Genomic DNA, 22267 nt, shown 5'->3' with positions numbered 1-22267 from the left:
TTCTTTCTTTCTTTCTTTCTTTCTTTCTTTCTTTCTTTCTTTCTTTCAACAAACAGTGGCAAAGTTCCTGTCACAAAGCCCCATATGAGAGAGATATAATGATAAATAAAATATAGCCCCTGTTTTCAAGGAACATATAGACTAGCAGGGGATGCAAAAAATAAAAGAATTTACAACAAAATATGGGTGTGCAGAGCATGAACAAGTCATTATGAAAGCTCTGAGAAAGGGAAAAATCACTTTTGATTTTAAAAGTCAGTGAAAGCTTCATGGAAAAGGGTGCATTTGATTTAATCCTCTCTCAGGACCTACCCACCTAAGTAGTATGACAATGACATGTTTTTTGTGCAGTGAATAAATGAAGGAAAGGAATCCATTCACAATGAGCCCTTGCCTGAAAACATTAGAACAGAACCTCTAAGAGGGCTGTGCTGACAAATTTCAGTTTGATTCAATTCAATAAACATTTATTAAGTACCTAAGTGCAAGACACTATTCTGGATACTGGGGATAAAAAGACAGACTGCATAGCCTCTTCCTATCCTCAAGCACCTTACATTCTACTGAGAGTGTATATGACTTCTATGCAGAGAAGTATAATACAAAGTAGTATGGGATTGGTACTAAAGGGAGAACTAGATAAAATGTTCACAAAAACTTGACGTAGTAGAAAATACTTTCATACCTTGGGATTAGAGAAACTTTCACAGATGATTTGGCAACTAAACTGTGCCAGGGGTTATGAAAGGCAGAGATAAGGAGGGTGTGCATTCTGGGCAATGATAATGAAGGCATGGAAATGGGAGATGGCATTTGAGTTCAAGGAAACACCGGTAATTTAATTTTGTGTGGAACAAAGAATAATGTCCAGTTTGGCTCGAAAGGGAGCAATGTAAAGTAAGGCTGGAAAGGTAGATTGCAGATTGCCTTAAATGCAGACTAAGGCATTTGTATTTTATCTTCTAGACAATAGGGAGCCAAATGAAGTACTTTAAGGGAGACTGTTGACTTTTTTTAGACCTGTGCATTAGCAAGATGGCAGTTGTGCAAAGGAAAGACTGGAGAGATGGAGAGTCTGGACCAGGGATACTAATTAGGAGATTCTTATAATAGTCCAGGTAGGAGATAATGAGAGACTGAACTACACTGCTGGCGGTGGGGAGTGGGGATGAGAGAAAAGGATGGATGCAAGATATCTTATGAAGAATGAATTCATGAGACTTAGCAACTGATTGTATAGGAGAAGCTGGAGGAATCAAAGATCTGAAGTTTCAAGCTTGGTTCACTGGGAAATTAATAAAAATAATAATAATATGCAGTAAGGTTTACAAAGTACTTTTACAAATATTATTTTATCTCATCACAACCCTGGGAGATAGGTGCAATTATTTTCATTATTTTACAGATGAGGAAACTGAGGCAGACAGAACTTTAAGTGACTTGCTCAGGGTCACACAGATTTGTGTCTGGAGCAGGATTTTTAACTCAGATCTTCCTGAATCCTAACCCAGTACTTTATCCATTGTGCCACCTACCTTCCATTTAGATAACATTTTAATTTCACTCAGTAATAACAATAATAGCTGACATTTATATAGTATGTTAAAGTTTGCAAAGTATACAATGTATACTTGGTATACATCATCTCACTTCAGCCTTATAACAATCCTCCAAGATTGGTGCTACAAATATTACCCCTATTTTGCAGATGAGGAAACTGAAACCCAGAGAAGTTGACTTGTCTGTGGTCACACAGCTAGTAAGGACAACAGTATAAGAGAGAAAATTTGACCTCGGGTCTTCCTGACTCTAAGTCTAGCATTCTGTTCATTATGGAACACTGACTCTAATGTGGGAAGTTGGGAAGATGAGTTCACTTCCAGTCATGTTTCCATTTGAGGTGCTGTTGGGGCATCCAGGGGGAGATTCCGGGGTGCAAGCATGGCATTAGAGAAGAAAGTCTGAAGTCAAGAACACAGTGATTATTATTGAACTCATGGGAGGAATGGAATCACCCAGGAAGAGAGTATACTCAGAGGAAAACAGGCTGCAGGATATCCTGCCATAGTGGACATCCAAACTTTTGGGGTGGGAGGCAGAAAAATAACAATGAACCAATGGAGAAGCAGTTGGACAGTCAGGAGAAGTCGTGCCCCCAGAAGCCCAAAGAAGAGACTTCTGAAGTGTTTATTGTTGTGGAATGGTCAAGGGAGAGGAACCCTTAGAAAAGGTCATGGGATTTAATAATTAGAACCCTGGTGACCTCTAAAGGAGAAATTTCCGTAGAATGGTAGAGTCTGAAGCCAGATGGAGAGGCATTAAGTAGTAGGCGAGGAAGAGGGGAGGGTAAACTATACTTCTGGGCCTCTAGGTGGTTGTAGCAGACAGAGTGCCAGCCCTGGATTTAGAGGGACCTGAATTCAAATCCAACCTCAGACACTTAACTAATTGTATGACCCTAGGCAAGTCACTTACCCTCTGTTTCTCAACTGGAGAAGGAAATGGAAAACCACTCCACTATTTTTTTTGCCAAGACCCTACTGGGGTCATGAAGAGTTAGAAACTACTAAAAACGATTTAACAACTACAACAAATATTAAGGTGGGTGCAGGATTAAAAAAAAAAGTTTTGTTTTTAAATCGATAGGGAAGACCTGAGCATATTTGTAAACATTGGGAAAAGAGCCAATAGGTAAGTAAAGCTTGAATGTGAGAGAGTAATGGTTTTTATCTTTGTTATATATTTTTGAAGCCTATATTAAATTTAACATAATAGCTGCCCTCCCTGCTCATCAATGTCCCCTTCTGAATTTACTTCCACTCTCTTCTGTGTGTTTCTAATGTGTCATTGCTTTTCTTTCTTTTCTTATTTTTTTATATCACTTTCACTACCCCCCCCTTTTCTTTTTCCATAAGTCCCCTGCCCCTGACAAATAAAAGCCTACCCTTGTAATAAACAAACATAGTATTGCATAACAAATTCACACATTGGCTGTCTGAAAAGGCATGGTTGGTTTTGGAGATGGATAATATTTGATGTGGCAAGTCACCAGAGGAAATGAGAAGGGGTGGGTTTGAAGTTTTAAGCAAAAGGGTTAGTTTTGGTGAGGGGAAGGGCAACCTCATTCTGGAAAAGTGGCAGAAGTTGTAGAAAGGTTTTGAAGTGGAGAGAAGGGGAATTGAGAAAACTTGGGTCAAATGGCTTCAATCTTCTCAATAAAGTAGAAGATCATTTCTTGAGTGAAACTTGAGGATGGGGGCAAGACAGAGGAGGGAGAAGACCACGCTACCATGGAAAGAGATTTGGAATTGGAGTCAGAGGACCTCAGTTCAACTCCTGACCCTGCTGATTAAAGCCTGTTTTGAGAGTGGATAAATCACTGAACCTCTTAGAATTTTAAATTTTCATCTGTAAAATGAGGGGGTTGGAATAGGTAATCTCTCAGATCCTTTTTGGTTCTAAATTCACTATCTAGGAAAAGCCATTGCGGGGAGTAAAAAAGAACATTGTTCATAGATGAAAAAAGTATTTCAGTGCAACGGTGAGATCCCAGGTGGGTTTGGATAATATGAATTTATAGCAGTCCCAGTCCATAGGGTCCTCCAACCACTTTTAGCTGCTGAGAAGTAGGATCCAAGAAGTGAGAATATGATGGGAATGCATGAGGAGGTAGGTCAGGTTCCTAGGGTTTGTACAGTGAATGAATAGGGAAGAAGAAGCCATGTCTACACACCGAAGCCCACACATATAAACAAAGACATTCACAATGATTGATAAAACCCATTAGAACAGAAGCCTCCAGAGGGCAGGAATTATGTCCTTCTTATGCTTGGAACGTTTTAGCACATACTCAGTGGCTCAAGAAACACTGAGGCATGAATCTACTCAAGGGCATTATGAAAAAGAAAGACTCAAATCTTAAAACAACCAGGTTACAAGATTATGCTTTAAATTTCTATAACCTTCTATAGCTAAAGTAAAATCTTACTTCAAAATGGGATTTAGATCTGGATGCCTCTTATACAAATATAATAATGTACTTGGAGATTTATAAAAAAGCTTTTTCCATTTCAAAAACTTTTTTGTTTCTTCTTTGTACTGAGGACAATTAAATTCACTGAAAATTCCTTTTTTGCAGTTTCATCAGAGAAAGTGCCTCACACCATGCTTCTCCCTAAAGGGACTCAGACATCAATTGCTTTCCCAGTGGTAACTGTTTCCCAAAAGTGGAAAGACCAGTCTGCATGTGGTTAATGAAGTTCCCAAAGCAATCACCCATCTCCCTTAAGTGGAAATGGAGCTTTCTGCATTCTATGCAAAGACAGATCTACACATGTGAGAGGTATGTAACTGAGCTGAGCTAATGACATTTAGAACCCTTCTGAGGAGGATGGGAGTGCCTTTTAAAAAGCTCTGGATCTCAGACCTTAATTAAAGTGAGAAGTTCAAAGCAAGATGCAAATCAAGTGAGCTTTCAAGATCAAGTTCAGCAAAGTGGTTTCTCATTTGGGTTTGGCAAGTTGGGAACTGGTATATGTCTTTGTGCCTAAGTCTTCTGTGGTCAACATACAACTTCACTTAGGCAAAGCTACTATTTGCACTATGAATGAAAAAAAAACATACCCCAAAACTCTGTAATGATTTTAGCCCACCTCTCCTTGCCCCACTGTGACTAGGGGCAAGGAACTAGGGAAGCAAACAGCAGCATCAGCTTCAAAGTCTTCTCTCTAACTTGAAAGAAAATTCTGAGAAATTCTCATTCCCACATTATTAATGCAATCACTGCTGGCTAGGCTGGAATATCCACCTCCCAAAGAATAAATACCTTCTAACATACCATTAAATCAATGAAAGGCAATCAATCACAGGGGCAGAAACTGATACAGGAAAGGGACCAAAATGAATGCCTATAATTTTTTTTTAATTTAACAAATATATATCTGAGTACCCATGGGCAAGTTTGAAAATCCCATTCCTCCTGGAAACTTTCCCAGACTAACCAAAGGAATGGTGATAATGATAGCTTTCTCTAATCTCCTTTGTCTAAACAGAGAAATTCCTGTCTCCCCTTTTTTGACCACCACCCCGGTTCCACTTAGATACACAATTGTTCCACAATAATAACAGCAATATCACACATTTTTATAGTGCTTTACCTACAATAAACCTAATAGATAGTACAAGTAGTGCCTCCATTTTATAGATAAGGAAAATGAAGTTCAGAGAAAGGCAAATAATTTGCCCAAGGTTAAAGGGCTAGTGAGTGGCAGAACCAGACCTCAAACTGCATTTTTTTTTCACAAAAAAGGATTGTTTTCACTTCACCCAGAACTACTCTACTCCATTAAATGCTTTTCTTTTTTTTTTTTTTTTTTGCTTTTTGGAGGGCAATTGGGTTTAAGTGACTTGCCCAAGGTCACACGGCTAGTTTTTGTGTTAAGTGTCTGAGTCCGGATTTAAACTCAGATCCTCCTGTCTCCATGGCCAGTGCTTTATTCACTGCACCACCTAGCCACCCCTAAATAACTTATTCACTCAAAGTCACTTTTTTTTTTTGCTTTTTGGAGGGGGAAGGTAGGACAATTGGGGTTAAGTGACTTGCCCAAGGTCATACAGCTAGTTTTTGTGTTAAGTGTCTGAGGCCACATTTAAACTCAGGTCCTCTTGACTCCAGGGCCAGTGCTCTATTCACTGCTCCACCTAGCTGCCCATTAAATGATTTTCTAAAAGTGTTCACAAAACCTGAAAATTTGAACTCTTAGTCACCTAGCCCAAGCTTTTCAATTTACAGGTCAAAAAATCAAAACAAAACAAAAAAAAAAAACTAGTCCCAGAGAAGGGAAGTGATTTTCACAGTTAGTCAGCAGTAGATTTTGGATTAGAATTCCAGTCTCCAAGCTCCCAGTCCTGTACTATTTCCACCACTATGACATGGTGCCTCAATGTATCTGCCTGATTAATTTTCCTTGGATCACAAATAACTGCTTTCTTTGCTTGATTATTTCAACTTTGAACTTTAGAGTCAGTATGCTACACTGAGATCAACAGAAAACACATATGTGTGCAGATACATGCCAGGGCTGTATTCTACATATATTGAGCACTAACTTTAAAGAGATATGCCTTGGGACAGAGAGTAGAGTCTGGTGAGCAATCTAACAATTCTAGTAATCGCTCATCCTCTGGAGTTTTCTTTGTGAGAGTATTTATGTCATGGCTTAAAGGTGGCAGGGTGCTGGTCCTCACATCCTAATACATATGGACTCCACATAAGTCCCAGGTGTTAGATACATGTGAAAGTGGAATGCTGAGCTGCCTTCAAAACTCACCTGCTTAAGATATCAGGAATGTAACCCCTGTACCAACAGGCGCTGCACCAGGGATTCAGGCTAGGGGCTCCCTCCTCCTGGTAGAAACTGGAAACTCTGGTTTTTACATTTGGACACATACTGGCACCACTCATTTAAAACTAGATGCTGCACTGCTTCTAAACTGGTTTCTGAAATTTCATGTGCCTGGTTCCCAGATCATTCAACTTGCCTGCAAACTTTTTATAGATGCGCAGAAAGTAAGGACAGCAAACAGACCAGGGCATGCAGATTTCAAAATCTTCCAACGCCTGGCCTGACATGCAGGAAAGGATAAGGCTTTGGAGACAGGTTCAAAGAGTTCAGTTAAAAGAACTCACCTACTATAAGTTACTGTAAAAATCTGGCTAAGGCAATGAGCCTTACGAATCTAGGGAAGGCCTGCCCTTTCTCTCTAAAGTGTCAATTCCAATTTCATCAAATTGTTTTACCCACCTAAATCTGATTTCCTTTTTTTTTTTTTAAAGCAATTGGGGTTAAGTAACTTGCTCAAGTTTACATGGCCAGTTATTTCTGGGTGTGGTGCTAAGTATCTGAGCCCGGATTCGATCCCAGGTCATCTCTATTCTGGGGCCGGTGCTCTTACTCACTGAGCCACCTGGCCACCCCCTGATTTCCTTTAGTAGTGGCCTAATCTCATTCTGAGTTGGAACCCATGAACCTGTGCTAATCTGAGTGTAAAAATCACCTCACCTTTCTAATGTGTGAGCTGAATGACCTCCCAAATTGAAATAAATTGATGCCAGATTGAAATGAGGCACTGATACAATACAATTCAACATTTTATTCAATTGATTAGATTAAGGCAGAAATAGTATTCTTGTCAAATTTGTTGATTACACTAAATTGGAAGGAATAGGTAACACAATGGATGACAGAATCAGGATCCAAAAGGATCCTGACAAGGCTAGAAGGATGTCCATCTAACAAGATGAAACTTAGTGGAGAAGTGTAGAGTTCTATACTTGGGTTAAAAAAATTAACTCCACAATTTAAGGACGGATGAAGTGAGTGGCTAGACAGCACCTTCTATGGAAAAGATCTGGGGGTCTTAGCAGATGGAAGGTTCAACAAGAGCCAGCAGGGAACATGGTAGCCAAAAAGCTCATGCTATTCTAGGTTGCACTGAGAAAAATATAGCTCCTTCCCATGTAAGTTCCTTCCAATCACTAGAGTTTGTGTGATTCTGGAAGCCTCTTTAAATAATACAACTACCTCATACAGTGCTGAATACAAACATCAGTTAAGTTTTTCTATCTTATCCTTGTTTTAAGGTTATAATACAACTAGCCAGTGAATGTGAATTCTAGAGTTTGGGACCTTCTGAAAGACTTCTAATACACATTAGCATTGGTGGTCTATGATGTGATCAATTTTGAGAGGTCAATATTGGCTGGAAGTTCTTCTACGAACTTTCTCCAATATGCCCATTAACTATTTAGAATCACTAAAAGTTAGAGCCAGAAGGGATCCTAGGACCAGATTGCCAGTCCAACTCTACTATTTTATAGATGAATAGAAACTGATGCTCAAATAAGGGAAATGACTTGAAATGCAGTTAGTCAGTGGAAGAGCTGTGGTTCTAATTTCAACTGTCATTCAGCCATATGATGCTTTGTGAAAACACAAAGTGATGTCCTGCTGCAAGAAGACAAAAGCTAGGTTGTTAATAGGCAAAGAGAAATCTTTGGTCATGAAAAGCAGGAGGCTGGGGTTTATTCTTATAATATTTACAAACCAGTCAAGGTCTGTATTTGAAGCCAGAAGTTCAGAATGTAATGAAACAGATGTAAAGGTGTCAGGATGGAATGGAGTAGATGGACTTGCATTCAGCACATGTACAATAATCCAAAGTAGGGATGTGTTGGTAAATGCATAAGAACTGGCTTTCTGAGAAAGCAACAACCATACGCATGACAAACTTTTAAGCTTAGTCTGCTTTATTAACATTTTCTCCATTGCTTTCTTAAGTCTAGACAATCAACAAAATAACAAATCAAGCTCTGAACTGTATTTTCCTGTTTTTGAGATGCAAATGCTCACAATGGAAACAACAACTGGCTCGTGACTGATCTAAAGTATGTATATTTTATCCTTTGGACAATCTATGGCATCTTTGCAAACCACAACTTTTCTCTATGCTTTATGTATCTTTATCTATGTAAATGCTCTAATACTTAAGGTTCCAAGAAGACACAACCAATACTAAGAGCTATCTAACTTCAGTCAGACCTCAAAGGTCCCTGGGTCAGAAATGTCTCAAGCTCTGACACCATGCACTAAGTAAACACTCCGCAGGCTGTGAAAACCCAAAGGCCATTTTATAGGGACAGGCAACCAGTCACTCTGCATCTACCTCTCACAGATGCTAGGAAGCTATTTACAGCCAAAGAGGGCCCAGGCAGCCCCTTTCAGAAATCTGATTACTCTGTTTATGATGACTCCAGAGCCAAGTATAAACTCCCTGCTGTTCTATCCATCAGCAGCAGCTTTAGTGAAAGTGAATACTATTTCACAAAGGTATAATCATTTCCAAGCCCCCACCCCAGCTGGTGAAAGTCAAGATGCATACTGCCTTCATGATTTACGAACACAATCAATTCCACATAATCTTTCCATACTGCCCAAGACAAATACAAAAACACGTCACCATCCAGTCAAATTCAAAAGATTTTGCCCCATGATATCTAGCAAAGTATGGTGGAGATAAGTCTCTGTCACACAATCCAAAGGGAGATTTTCACAGTGACCCATTTGATTTCCATAGCCCTAGTCAAAAGCAGTGAGACCTAATGGTAGCAATTTTTTTTTCTCTATAAACAATAATGATTGTTCACTATTAAAATATCAGTTCTATTTTGCTGTATTTGGTTGTATTTCAAAAAAGTTTCATGCAAGTACACTTGTACAGGTTGAACAAAGTTGCTTATAATTTAAAGAAACCCTCTGATGATTCCTTTGATGAAAGAGTACTTTGTAGTGTGGATCTTCCCTCCCAGTCCCTATTCTCGTCACCCATATATCTGCCTCTACTTGTACAATGAGGTGGTCTGGCTACATGGTCACTAAAGACCCCTTTCTAGCTTCAATATTCTATGGTTTTGCAAACCAAATGATTGTACATTAGGTATTCTTAAAGAGGGGGCAGACCTGCATTTGTTGATTCATCAAAAGCAGCAAACTAAGAACATTAAAGGCAAGTAATCTGATAATTTAGTCAGGGCTGTTTACCAGCCAGGGGCAAATTGACAGTTGTATAATTTTCTGGAAAATAGGATCACAGAATGTTAGAACTGGAAGGGAAGAATATAGCCCAATCCCTACATGATATAAATGGGGAAACTGGGGTCCCATGAGGTAAGGAGATTTACTCAAGATTATACCACTAGGAAGTGACAGGATGGGGATCTGAAACTTGTTCTTTTGAGTTCCAATAAAGGGACAGCCCCACCCTTGGCTATATGGAACATGGTCAGTGGACCATGGAAAGAAGGAACAAAGCTATGTCTTTTTGGTGTATGTGAAAGGACTTCAGAAACTGTAAGGTTTCTATCTCTAGACACTGAGTGTCTTTATTTGTCCTAATATAATGTCTTCATTTTAGGTATATCCCTATCACTCTGTAATCCTTTTGCCTTTCCTGACTTCCCTTCTCTACTGAAAGACTTAGTTGTAGGCCCCCTTGTCTTTGGTAGCAGGCATAAAAACCTCCCTCTGGCCAGTGGTCCAATGGACTCTGCAGGTAGTCAGTGACATCAGAATCCCAGATTTCAGTACCAAGTACCTTCTAAGTATTCACAAAAGCTGACTTAAGGAAATCAGGTCCCTGAAGATGGAAATAACTTATCAAACATCAAATTTATCATCTCTTTATTCTTTAGACCCAATGTTATGTAATCTTTATGTGCCACATACTGGATGTGCGTATTAGAGCAGGGAATTACCAAGTTCCTTAACACATAAAGCGTACTGCAATTTGAGCATTCACTGATTCATTAAAATATTCATTGAATACTTACTATGTACCAGGTACCCTCATTCAGCATTTTTCCCATTAAGCATTATCTTGTGTGCAGTACTTAATGAATATTTGTCGAACTGAATTAAAAATCAGAAGGAAACAAATCCTTCCTTTGTAAACTGACTACAGGTATTCGCTTTTCTTAAGAAAAAAATTTGGTACAGATATCTTTTGTTCTTATGTATCCGTCTTCCCTCCCTTATCTATCAAACTATAGCTTGGAACAAAGAATAAATAAAGAAAGAGGAAAAAAAAGCATTTCAGCAAATCTAACCAACACATCAACCAAGTCTAACAATGAATACAATGCTCCACATTCATTCTCTCCCATCTCTGCAAAGGAAGGGAAGTAAGTACCTGTTCTTATCTCTTCTCTGAGGCCAGGCTTATTCCTTATAATTATACAGTATTCAGTTTTGTGTTTTTATTCTTCCATTGATATTATTGTGATCACTGTGTATGTCGTTTTCTTGGCTCAAGGCAATCTCTTTCCAACTCTTTACATTTCATCAATCCACTGATTTAATGCTGTCTAATAAATGCCTATACTTCATTTCCTTGTCACTTTACCCACACAGTCAATGTTTCCTACCAATGTCTGAAACAAGTAATAGTATAAATAAGGAGTCTGGCTCATGGAGATGTAGCCTAAGATGTGGCCTCCAAGAACTCATCTTGTCTAAATGAGGATATTACCAGTATTAGACAGTCACACCCATAGCAGGGTGTGCTAAAAAGACAAAAGTCTCTCTCCATGAGAAGCTTATAATCTTTTATTTAACTTTACTTTGCCTAGTTCTGTAAGTTCACTGGCAAGTTAACATGGAGAATTTCCAGTGACTCCTCTACCAATGTGGATCAGCAACTGCTTGGCAGTTTTAAAGGATATCTGGGGCACTGCAAAGTTAAAAGACTTGGCCAGGATAACACAGCCAGAATATGTTAGAGGTAGGAAGTGAACTCAGGAGTTCTTGAGTTTAAAGCTAGCCCTCTATGATACCACACTGCCTCTCATGGGACCTTAGAATCTTGCAGATTTAAGAGAAGATACAGCTACACACACACACACACACACACACACACACAATTTACAAAACAGATGCATCCACAAACATATATATTCACACACAAGACCTACAGTTTAGCCAAACACACTCTGTTTCGCTTTCTGCTTTCCCAGACTCTGCCCTATATTTAAGGAAAGTGAGAGAAGAAGAATGCTTTGGTGAATGGCGGGGTTGGGGGGCGGGGGGAGGGCTTGAGGCAGGAAAGGTTAGAGGGAGAGTAGAAGAACAGAGAACGAGTCAATAAATTAGGACTCTTGTAGAAACCAGAAGGATGGAAGAAGCTATAGGAGCTGGTGGTGGAAGGCAGCAGGGAGGAGGAGCTATTTTGGAATGAAAGGTAGGCTGTGAGGAGTAGGAAAAGAGCTAAAAACAGCTTTTATCAGCAACTAGTTCTCTGCATGGTACCTCAGAACCCATCAATACATAGTTCTTATTTTCAGATATCTTTTTCTTTCTGATTCTGGTGTCTAGGATCATTCTCTTCTGGGACATGATCCACTTATAAAAGCCAAAAATAATTTCAGGAGCCACAAAACCTTAATATGTTTTTCTAATCCAGTGTAGGTGCTAACTAAATGTGTGAATGAAAAAATGGAATTTGATTTTGTATATTTTTTCTACTTCCAAGCATATATGTCAAGTTTTCTCTGTCTGAAACTAGCTATACTGAATTAAGTTATATACTACTCTCTGGGGACAATCCTTCCAAACTACATTAAGCCACATTTGGAACACATTCATTTCATCCAACTCTGGAAGCAGAGAGACATATAGTAGACAGACTATGTTCCTTTTCTGTCCAATACCACATATGAACAGGTATTACAAATGCTGCTGCTGCTGATGACAAAGGTGAAATTGCTTTCATACTCACATTTGTCCCGGAAGCAGTGGGAGAGAAAGTGGGATTTGACTGAGCAAAGGACCTTGTTGGAACCACAGCAAATGACGATCCAATATTTGAAGCAAAATCTAAAGGAATTACATAAGGCCAGTGGGGGGAAAAAAAAGAGACAGTCACATTGCTTTCAAATGTCAACTGCCTAGCACTAACAGGAAAAGAGAAGATTTCTTTTAAAAATACTTTCTAATGTTCATCATGATTATTTCTCAATTTCTCTTGGAAACACTTATCATTGACATAAAAGATATACTTTAAAAAACAACACTGAAAATATCAATATAAGAAAAGCAGAATACATTTGATTTTCAACTTTGGAAGATGGGACACAGAGGAAGCTATGGGGTTGAAAAAATCTCAAACAAGGTGTCATCAGAAACCTGATTGCATTTTCATGTTAGTGATCCTCTGGACACCCCTTACCTTCAGTTCCAGGTGTGTTAAAAACAGCTGTGCTGTTTGGTGAGGTGCACAACGCTCCTTCTGCTGAGCCAACAACACATCGAATACCCGCACTAAAAAAAAGAAAAGAACAGAAAGGATTAAACATAAAAAATATTTTTAAAAATTAGAAGAAAAAGAATAATATATTTACCTCAGGCTTGGAGGGAAGGTAAATGATTACCAATCACACAAATGCAGAATTTGAGAGTTGGAAGGGTCTTCAGTGACCATCTAGTACAACCCACAGAAACATCCACCTGACAAATAAACTAGCATGTACTTGAAGACGTCAAACAAGGGGGAACCTACTATTTCCTGAGTCAGCCCATTCCACTTTTAGACAGCTTTAATTTTTTGGAAGGTTTTCCTGATATCAAGGCTGGTTTGCCTCTTTCTAGTCTCTATCATTTGCTTCTAATTATGCCCTTTGGGGTCAAAATCTAGTCCCTATTCTGTATATTATTGGTGTTCAACTGTTTTTCAGTTGTGTCCAAATCTTCACATCCCATTTGAGGTTTTCTTGGCAAAGATACTTAAGTGGTCTGCCATTCCCTTCTCCAGATGATTTAACAGATGAGTAAACTGAGACAAACACTGTTAAGTGACTCGACCAGGGTAACATATCTAGTAAGTGGCTGTGCCAGATCTGAACTCAGAAAGATGACTTCAGGCCCAGTATTCTGTGATCCTCTTTCAAATGCTTGAACATACCAATTGTTTCCCTGAGTATTTTCTCCTTCAGGCTAAACACTGCCCCCTGCATCAAGTTCCTTTCACCAATCATCATATGTAAAAAGTACTTTGCAAACCTTCAAGTGCTACATAAATTATTTTTTCAAATATTATTGAAAATATTATTTTTAACATATGACATGGACCCAATTCATGTATGCCCTCCTCTGGACACTCTCCAGCTTCTCACTGACTTTCTAACACTCTGCTACCCAGAACTCCACATGTGGTCTGACTAGGGCAGAGTACAAAGGGTAATCACTCTTTATTCTTTTTGGAGGGCAATTGGGGGTTAACTGACTTGCCCAAGGTCACATGGCTAGTTTTTTGTGTTAAGTGTCTGAGGCCAGATTTGAACTCAGGTTCTCCTGACTCCAGGGCCGGTGCTCTATTCATTGTGCCGCCTAGCCGCCCCAATCACTTTTTATTCTTACAAGACATGGTCCAAGATCACATTAGTTTTGGGGGCTGCAACATCACTTTGGCAATTCATAGCCTGAAGCCCACTAAAACCTAGATCTTTTTCAGATACCTATACTGAATTTCATTTTATTAGACTTAGCCCAATGCTTTAGATTGTCAAGATCTTTTCAGATTCTGACTTTGTTATCAGTGTATTATCTCCCAGTTTTATGTTATCTGAAAAATGTTGTTATATCATTTATGCCTGTCACTTATCCTCTGCCTGACTCAGTTTCCTCAACTATAAAATAAGGATAATAATAACACCTACTTGATGGGATTTTTGTGAGGATCAGGATATTTATAAAGTACTCAGTACAGTGCCTAGCACATAGTAGGTGCTGAATAAATCCTTGTTCCTTTACCCATACCATTGATAAAAATGTTATATGGCATAGTATTTTGTACTGGTTCCAGAAGTGTGCTCCTGCAAAACTGACTTGGAACCATCCATAGTTACTCTTTGAATCTGGCCACTCAACTTAGGCCTGAGGCCATCTAACCATTTTGTTGTCTAACCTAAAGCTCCCCATCTCTCTTACAAGAATAATATGAAAAAAATTTTATCAAATGTGTTGCTAAAATCTAGGCAAACAGTATCTACAGTGATCTACCAGTTTAGAAATCCTTCAAAAATTAAAAAGTCTGCATGAACTATACTTGACAAAAAAAATTTAAAATGAAAACAACTCTAAGGTATCAATTCAAGCCACCAAATTGGCAAAAATGAACAAAAATGGCATAACTCAGAGCTTGAAGGGCCATGGAAATAACACATCCTTATACACTGCTGATGGTTGGTGAAGTCTTTTTGCAGAGCAATCATCTAAAATAGTGTGAAAGTTATAAAAAATAATTATGCCACCTACTCCAATAGTATAATTTTCAAAATATACCTTAAAATGTAATTTTAAAAAGAGTTCTTTCCAAATGTATTTATAGTGCCAATATTTGTGATTTAAAAAACTGAAAGGAATTGAAATGGTCAACATTTTGAAAATGACAATAAATTCTGTTATATCAATGCAATGGAATACTATAATGCAATTAAAATAGAAAAAGTGAGGATTATGATTAAATATAGAAAGATTTCTATAAAATGATGTGAAGCAAAGAAAACAGAACCAAAAATTAAGTCTTCACATTGATTATCAAGTAATGAAAGAAAAAAATATATTTTATTCATATGAATGAAGACAGTGGATGAAGACAGAGAGGGAGGGATTAGCTAATAATAATTACTATTGTAGGCCATTTTTAAGTTTAAAGAGTTGTAAATATAAGCTTAATTGATTTTGGTTTTGTTTAAAGTTGAGTTTGCAATGAATTGTTGATTTTTAAAGGAAAGTGGGACTGGTTAAAAGAAGGGGCTTAAATATATGCTCTCTTCAAGTTCTTCAAGAACAAAGAATTAACAATAACAACAGTCATCCACTCTTGTTGGCAGAACTCACCTTTCAGAGAAGGTCATGCAATTCTGAGTGTGCATTTTCCCTTTGATATGCTGCTCCCAATCCTAGGTCAGAAGAAGATGATGAATGATCAAAGGACACTCCAGCACATATGGAAGGCAGATGAATAACAGAAGGAATTCACATTTATATCATACTTGATAGCTACTAAATTCTTGCCATACATTATTTCATTGGCTTCTCATAACAACACTGAAAGTAGCATTGTTCCCATTTTACAGATGAGGAAACTGAGCTGAAGTTGAGGTCAATGGATAGAATCTTTAAGATTCTATAGGATCGTCTAGGACAGAAGGTAAATTCTTTCTGAGGAGATGATACATACATATAAAAGTATATTCCAAATATATGCAAAATAAATACAAGGTCATTTGATGGGAAGAGTTCTTGAGGGATCAGGAAAGACATGTAGAAGGTGGTATTTCAAACCTCAGATACAAAGGAAACTAAGGATTATAAGAGGCAGAAGTGAGGAGGGGATGCATTCCTGGCATGGGAGACATGTGCAAAGGCAGGGAGATGAGAGAAAATTTCATGTGTGAGGAACAGCCAATTTGGCTAGAGTGTGGAGTGCATGTAAGAGAGTGATAATGGAGATAATAAGGACATAAAGGTGGGTCAGAGCCGGCTGTGAAGAACTTCAAATGCCAAGCAGAGACTGTACTCTATTCTTCAGGCAATAGGGAGTCACTGGAGTCTGCTGAGCAGAGTAATGAAGTGGTCAGACAAGGTCACCAAGCTTTCATGGTGGACAGGGAAACAGTGTTCAATAGACCAGGCAACATGAGCCAAATGCCCTGCCCTTCTCTGCCTTACCTTTAGATCAAAGACTTTTTTATCACAGATGGTGCAGATGTGCGGCAGGTGGAGAGGTGCAATACCATGCAAGTCATTCAGCTCATGAGCCTGTAGAGGCCTCACTGACAGCATGGGTTCCTCCTTCCCTCGCCTCTGGGTGCTGCTGAAACTCTGCTTCTTACTGAAGGGAGTAGGGGTCGAAGGCCCGAACTTGGTGTCTGGTGTTGGTTCTTCTGGGTCATACAGCTCATAGGATTGGCTGATTGGTGGCCAGTCCCATTGACTATTTGATCCTGTGCCATGGAGCAGTGGGTCTACCTCTCCTTTAGGACCACCTGTGGAGGGTGTATTCATGTGCTGTTCTCCAGGGAACCCCAGGGACTGTCCTCCAGTCATGTGCTGTCCTTGGGAATTGGGTCCATAAAAGTCTTTGGGGAAGCTGGCTTGGCCATCTTGCTTTGGATGCCCTGTATGACTACACTGACCTTCATAGGTTACCCCAGCTGAGGTGCCACCTGATGTTGGCAGAAAGCTCGACTGACTATCAGCATCTGAACCATAGGCCTGACTACCACTAGCTTTACCATACTCATAGAACCCCGCCACAGCAGGAACAGGGCCAGTTTTGCTGATGCCCAGTACAACTGCTGGTTGATTAGAGGTCTGAGATATGACCCCACCAAAAGGATGCATCACCATGGCATTGGTAGCCTGACTGGGCAGGTTCATGGATGGTCCCAGGCCCTGTCCTTGACCAGGAGGTGAAAATGTGATCCCCCTGGAGGAAAACCTGGTATTTGGCATTACTGCTGCGTGCTGGGGTGCCCCAGCATGGCTGTGTGGGGTAGGGATGACAGATGGATGTCTCAGCTGGTTGAAGAGGGGCTGAGACATAGCCACTTTGGAGAGCACTTGGTTCAGGACTGTGGCTGCTGCAGTGTTGCTGGTGACCGCTGACTGCGCCAATTTCAACCGGTGGAGGGTCAGCTGGGCTTGCAGTTGGGCCAGTTGAAGACTTGCAGGCGATGGAAGCAGAGGACTTGGATTACTGACAGAAAATGGGTTCTTGTCCAGAAGCTTGGCAGCACTGCAAAGAAATGGGTTTAAACTGGTTTTTATAAGAATCATTTATAAAAGACTCTCTGCCTAACATAATCTCTGTCCTTGAACTCAAGACCCACAGATGGATTCTTAGTGGGCCAAGAGCTGTGCTTGCCATCCCAATATCCTACATGGTTCATTTTTTCTATCCCTCAAGAAATTTTTATAAAGAAGCAAAGTCATGTATTCTCAGCAAAGAAGAGGGTCAGAGGATGCAATGTGACCAAGGACCTTTTTGTGCATTCTAGCCAAACTAGACAACTCATCCTTCCTGATATTTTCTTATTCTTCCTTTCCCACTCCATGCCTTTGCTCCTAGAACAGTACACTTACAAAGTAACACACTTGGCCCCTCTATCTGTGGTGACGCTTGATTTATGAAGCTTTCTCTGATCTCACCTGATGGAAGCAATCACCTCCTCAGATATGTCACAGAACTTTTGTACTGTGACGGACTTTGAACATCCCATTTTATATTAGATCCTAAGTTCCTGGTCCAGGGGCCATGTCTTGTCTTGTTATCCCTCTCAGTGTTTAACATAGTACCTTGTGCTCACAGTTCTGTGAGAATTATTCCGTGAATAATTCCTCACTCACATCTCACATATTTTCTTAAGGGTGACTTGTGACAGATATGGCCTTTCTAATCTTTGTGGTGTAACCTACTGTTGTCTTAGGTTTGTGCTGAAAATTCAAAAATTCAAAATCTGTATTACAATGTTCAATATACAGGATAGACTTCACACAACCAGCAAAACATATAACTAAAATACGGATATGGGAGGAGGGGTGGAGTTTAGGATAAAAAGAGAATTTTCTATGCTATACTTAAGGCACATCCATTTCAGGAAAGGTTTGAGGGAGGGCAGCTTTGCTTAGGGGGTTCAGTACCTCAATCAGAGAAGTGCTACTTTCTCTCTGTCTCTGTCATGAAATAAGTGTTCAGGGAAGTAGGTATGAGGCTAGGGACAGGAATCAGTCAGGAAGAGAGTTGATTGGTACAGGATCCTAATAGCATGCAACTTCCACCCTCCTGAGTCATGTCTTCACAGTATGGCTTCATTGTTTTCTTTGAAGTGAATTCCCAGAACAGTAGGCACACCCATACTTAAATGCCAGTATAGAAACATATTCCAAAGTCAAACTTCTGGATCATCCTTTCTTTCTTTCCCCTTAGTGAATAATCAAGGGGTGATTATACTCGACTAAAAGTGCAGGCGACCAACAGACAATACTCTTTCCCTCCAAGTGCACAGCAGGTTATATGTATTTTAAGATGTCTGCTGGAGAGCAGACAAGGATGAATATACCTCTGCTCTCTGAGGAGGCTGTCATGGCTCAGGGGCAGCAGTTGGGGTTGGACAGGGACAAAGATGAAGAGGGAGTAGGGTTAGGAAGGTGCTAATTGCCTGAGTAGGTGAGAATATGAAAGGAAGCAAAGGATGGTCAAGGGGCTGGTGATAGACCCTAAATGCTAGCCAGTATTAAGTAGCTAAGCTTTGGAAGAGCAATTAGGCTTAACTCAAAACCCTATCCATACAGCAGCCAAACCTCCCTACTGGTTTTTCCAAAACACACCCTGTCCTCAGTAACAAGGTGCTAATGAGGTGCCAGCGGAGTTTCCATAACCAGAATGGGAAAGGATTTTTTTTTTCTGAGAACTCAGCTGGATTTTCCAAAAACACAAAACAACAACAAAACAAAACAAAAAAACAACTCTCTGCAATGTGTTTGGCCAGGAATTGTTGGGGGTGGAAGTGAGTTGGAAGAGAATTCGTATCTCTAAAGTTATCTATAGGTTAATCTTTTCAACCCAGTGCAGTCAACCATTTTAAAATACTTGCAGTCTTGGCATAGAGAGCCAGTAATCCTGGAATCAAGCCCAGAATATACAGCTGGTGGTCACTTTACCCTGAAACCTAGCACAAATCAAAAAGAAAGACCTGTCTGCCTACCATTGATAGAACTCTACTATTTGCTTGACAAAATCTTAACTACTACTAACTTGATATTCAATTTGAATAAAAGTTTATCTACTCTTAACAATTAAAACTAAAAGGTTATTTCAGACAAAAGATGTTGAGATTCCTAAAATAAGTGAGAAATTTAACAGTATTTTTTCATAGCTCATCTTTAAAATGTCAGAATCTACCACTTCATCACAGGTTGTTAGCATAAATTTGCTCCTGATATATAAAGACAAATTATGTGGGGGATTTTCTGTGGAAAGAATGAACACCCTAGTAATCCTTTCTGCTACACTGGGAAAGAGGGGAAAAGCCCTCAAAGGTGGCAGCTGACAACAGCTGGTCTGACAATAAAGTGACACTGACTTCCCGCCCTTTGGACTCCAAGTCAAAGTGAAATCTCAATAATCAAAAGTCTCTGGCTTATGATGGTTCACTAGCTTATGAAAATAATATTGTCAGTCAATGTGGCCCATGGGGAATAATTTAACATCATCTATTCTAGCACTGGTATCCAGGTACTCAAGGTTAGGAATTAACCTAACATGAAATAAACTTAATGAAATAAGAACCATTCTAAACTGCAGCAGCCTATAAGAGGGCTGACAAAAGCAATGTCCACTGCTCACCACCTACCATGACAAAGGTGACTTCCAATATGGGGACAGAACTAGAAGCAAGGGAGAACAGAGACATGTAAGCCGTCTCTTGTATACGCTGGTATCGAGCCAACTCCAAGATGTAAATATGTCAGCCCTGGAAAAGACCTTTTTATCTCAATTAGTGTAATCAGCTTATTTTAGTGAAGAGGAAACTGAGGCCCACAGAAGGCAAGGGACTTTCTCCAGGTCACACAACTAGTTACTGGCAGAGCCTGGACTGGAACCAGTATCTCCTGTCCAAAGTTTTTCATGCTACATTTCCAAGAGGGCAAATAAGCTTTGGAGGCAAAATACCTTTTTTGATTTTTTTTTTGAAGGAGAGAAGATGGGAAGAATGTTGGTTGAATCCTTTGTGCATGAAATAAGTTCCCTTAAGGAAAGAGGCACTTTGCAAAGAGTGCTCTTTACAAGCACCTGGGAGGCCATTTTGAAACTTGGACATCTGGAGTCTCAATGAGAACATCTTTACCAGCGGGCAGACCGGTTCTTTTATGGAAGCCAGACAAATCTACTTCTTTCTAAAAAGTCTGCTAACCTTTACTACCTGAAGATGTTTTTCATTGTTTTTGCCTGAAGCTTCTCACAGTCTTTGCTAGTTATTATACTCCTACCCCTTTCCCAAGAATCAAGGCATGGCAGATCCTCTTATCCTTGACTTCAGATTGGGAGGGATTTAGGGAGCTGGGAGTGGTTAGGACTTCTGGTATCTATCCATCTCCTCCACTTCTTACCAAGTCTATTGGGGAACACATGTTCCATCACCACTGATCAAGTTCACATTTGATTTAAGGAAGAAGGCAAAAGTTAAGTCATATAACTTAGGAAACTGGGCAGTCAGTTAGAAGGTATATTATATGGCCCCTGGAGAATTATATGTAAATGAAGTGCTTAAACATGCACTATGGGAGAATTTATGGATACGTCATTCTGATTCATTTCAGTGTATAGAAAGCTCATTGCCCCAGGGGTGAAGTTTAATTTTTGGTTGTTAATTCACCATGCAGGAAACACATACTGCATGATTAGATAAAACTCTCCTCTTGCCATCTTTGAAACTGTTGGGTCTACTTTTTATAGGCACACCCATAGCCTGAAAATAAAATAAAATTTAAAGGACAAGTAGTTGTACTTATCACATCCAGAGATTTAGGAGATACAAATGAAATGTTGCCCATAGTTTAATTCTATTGTGTTAAAAAGACACAGAATAGGTAGGATTTGACAGTTCCCTCTAAAAGCCAAAGGGGTGGCCAGGTAGCACAGCAAGTAAGAGCACTGGCCCCAGAGTCGGGATGATCTGGGATCAAATCCCAGGCTCAGACACTTAGCACCCACCCAGAAACACCTGGCCATGTAACCTTGAGCAAGTTACTTAACCCCAATTTCTTAGGGGTGGCCAGGTGGCTCAGCAAGTAAGAGTACTGGCCCCAGTGTCGGGATGACCTAGGGATCGAATCCCAGGCTCAGATACTTAGCACCACACCCAGAAATAACTGGCCGTGTAACCTTGAGCAAGTTACTTAACCCCGATTGCTTTAAAAAAAATAAAAGCCACTGGTCTGAAGAGTCATCTTAGGGGGCGGCTAGGTGGCACATGAATAGAACACCAGCCCTGGAGTCAGGAGGACCTGAACTCAAATCCAGCCTCAGACACAACACAAAAAGTAACTGTGTGACCTTGGGCAAGTCACTTAACCCCAATTGCCCTACCTTACCCCATCTAAAAAGCAAAAAAAAAAAAAATCATCTTGCATTTTACTCCAAAACTTAAATAAAATGCTACTGTGTTTCCCCGATAATAAGACCTATCCCGAAAATAAGCCCTCCCCTTACTGTGTAAGATTCCTCTAAAATAAGCCCTCCCCCGAAAATAAGCCCTATTGAGATTGCTACTGTAGTGAAGGTGATCCCCTGCGCTACACGCTACATTATGCTACCCCCTCTATTCACCGTCCCCCCCCCCCCCGTGAAACGCACGCCGCGCTCCAAGCTGCATCCAATCAGAGCTGCAGCAGTGAGCGCGTCATCCTGTTCTTCCCCAGTGATTTGCTTATTGAATAAAGGTACATTTTTTTGTTCACATTTACCTGTTTATTAAAATTGCTGTCAATGTTCATTAAAATAAGCCCTCCCTGAAAATAAGCCCTCTGGTGTTTTTCTGTCCAAAAAAATTAATAAGACAGTGTCTTATTATTGGGGAAACACGGTATGATGAACCCAAGAATTAATACAAAATGTTCTCCATTCAGGTCTGCCTGATGAGAAGTTATAT

The 22267-nt window shown here is 39.8% G+C and overlaps 1 protein-coding gene across 1 annotated transcript in view; it reads right to left on the bottom strand.

Moving 5' to 3' along the window:
- The window catches only part of RBM20 (RNA binding motif protein 20), a 251069-nt gene that overhangs the window by 43610 nt on the left and 185192 nt on the right, over positions 1–22267 (bottom strand). The window contains exons 2-5 of the mRNA XM_069098942.1: positions 16284–17352; positions 15450–15511; positions 12781–12872; positions 12331–12428 (exon numbers count right to left, since the gene is read on the bottom strand). Coding sequence (XP_068955043.1) covers positions 12331–12428; positions 12781–12872; positions 15450–15511; positions 16284–17352 — 1321 coding nt within the window. The remainder of the gene's footprint in view (positions 1–12330; positions 12429–12780; positions 12873–15449; positions 15512–16283; positions 17353–22267) is intronic.

The sequence above is a fragment of the Petaurus breviceps genome, unplaced genomic scaffold (assembly GCF_028583685.1).
Source record: "Petaurus breviceps papuanus isolate PSGF00001 unplaced genomic scaffold, PetGlider_PUasm1.0 37, whole genome shotgun sequence".
NCBI lineage: Eukaryota > Metazoa > Chordata > Mammalia > Diprotodontia > Petauridae > Petaurus > Petaurus breviceps.
Note: the sequence above shows the minus strand (reverse complement) of the source record. Positions and strands in the feature narration are given on the sequence as shown.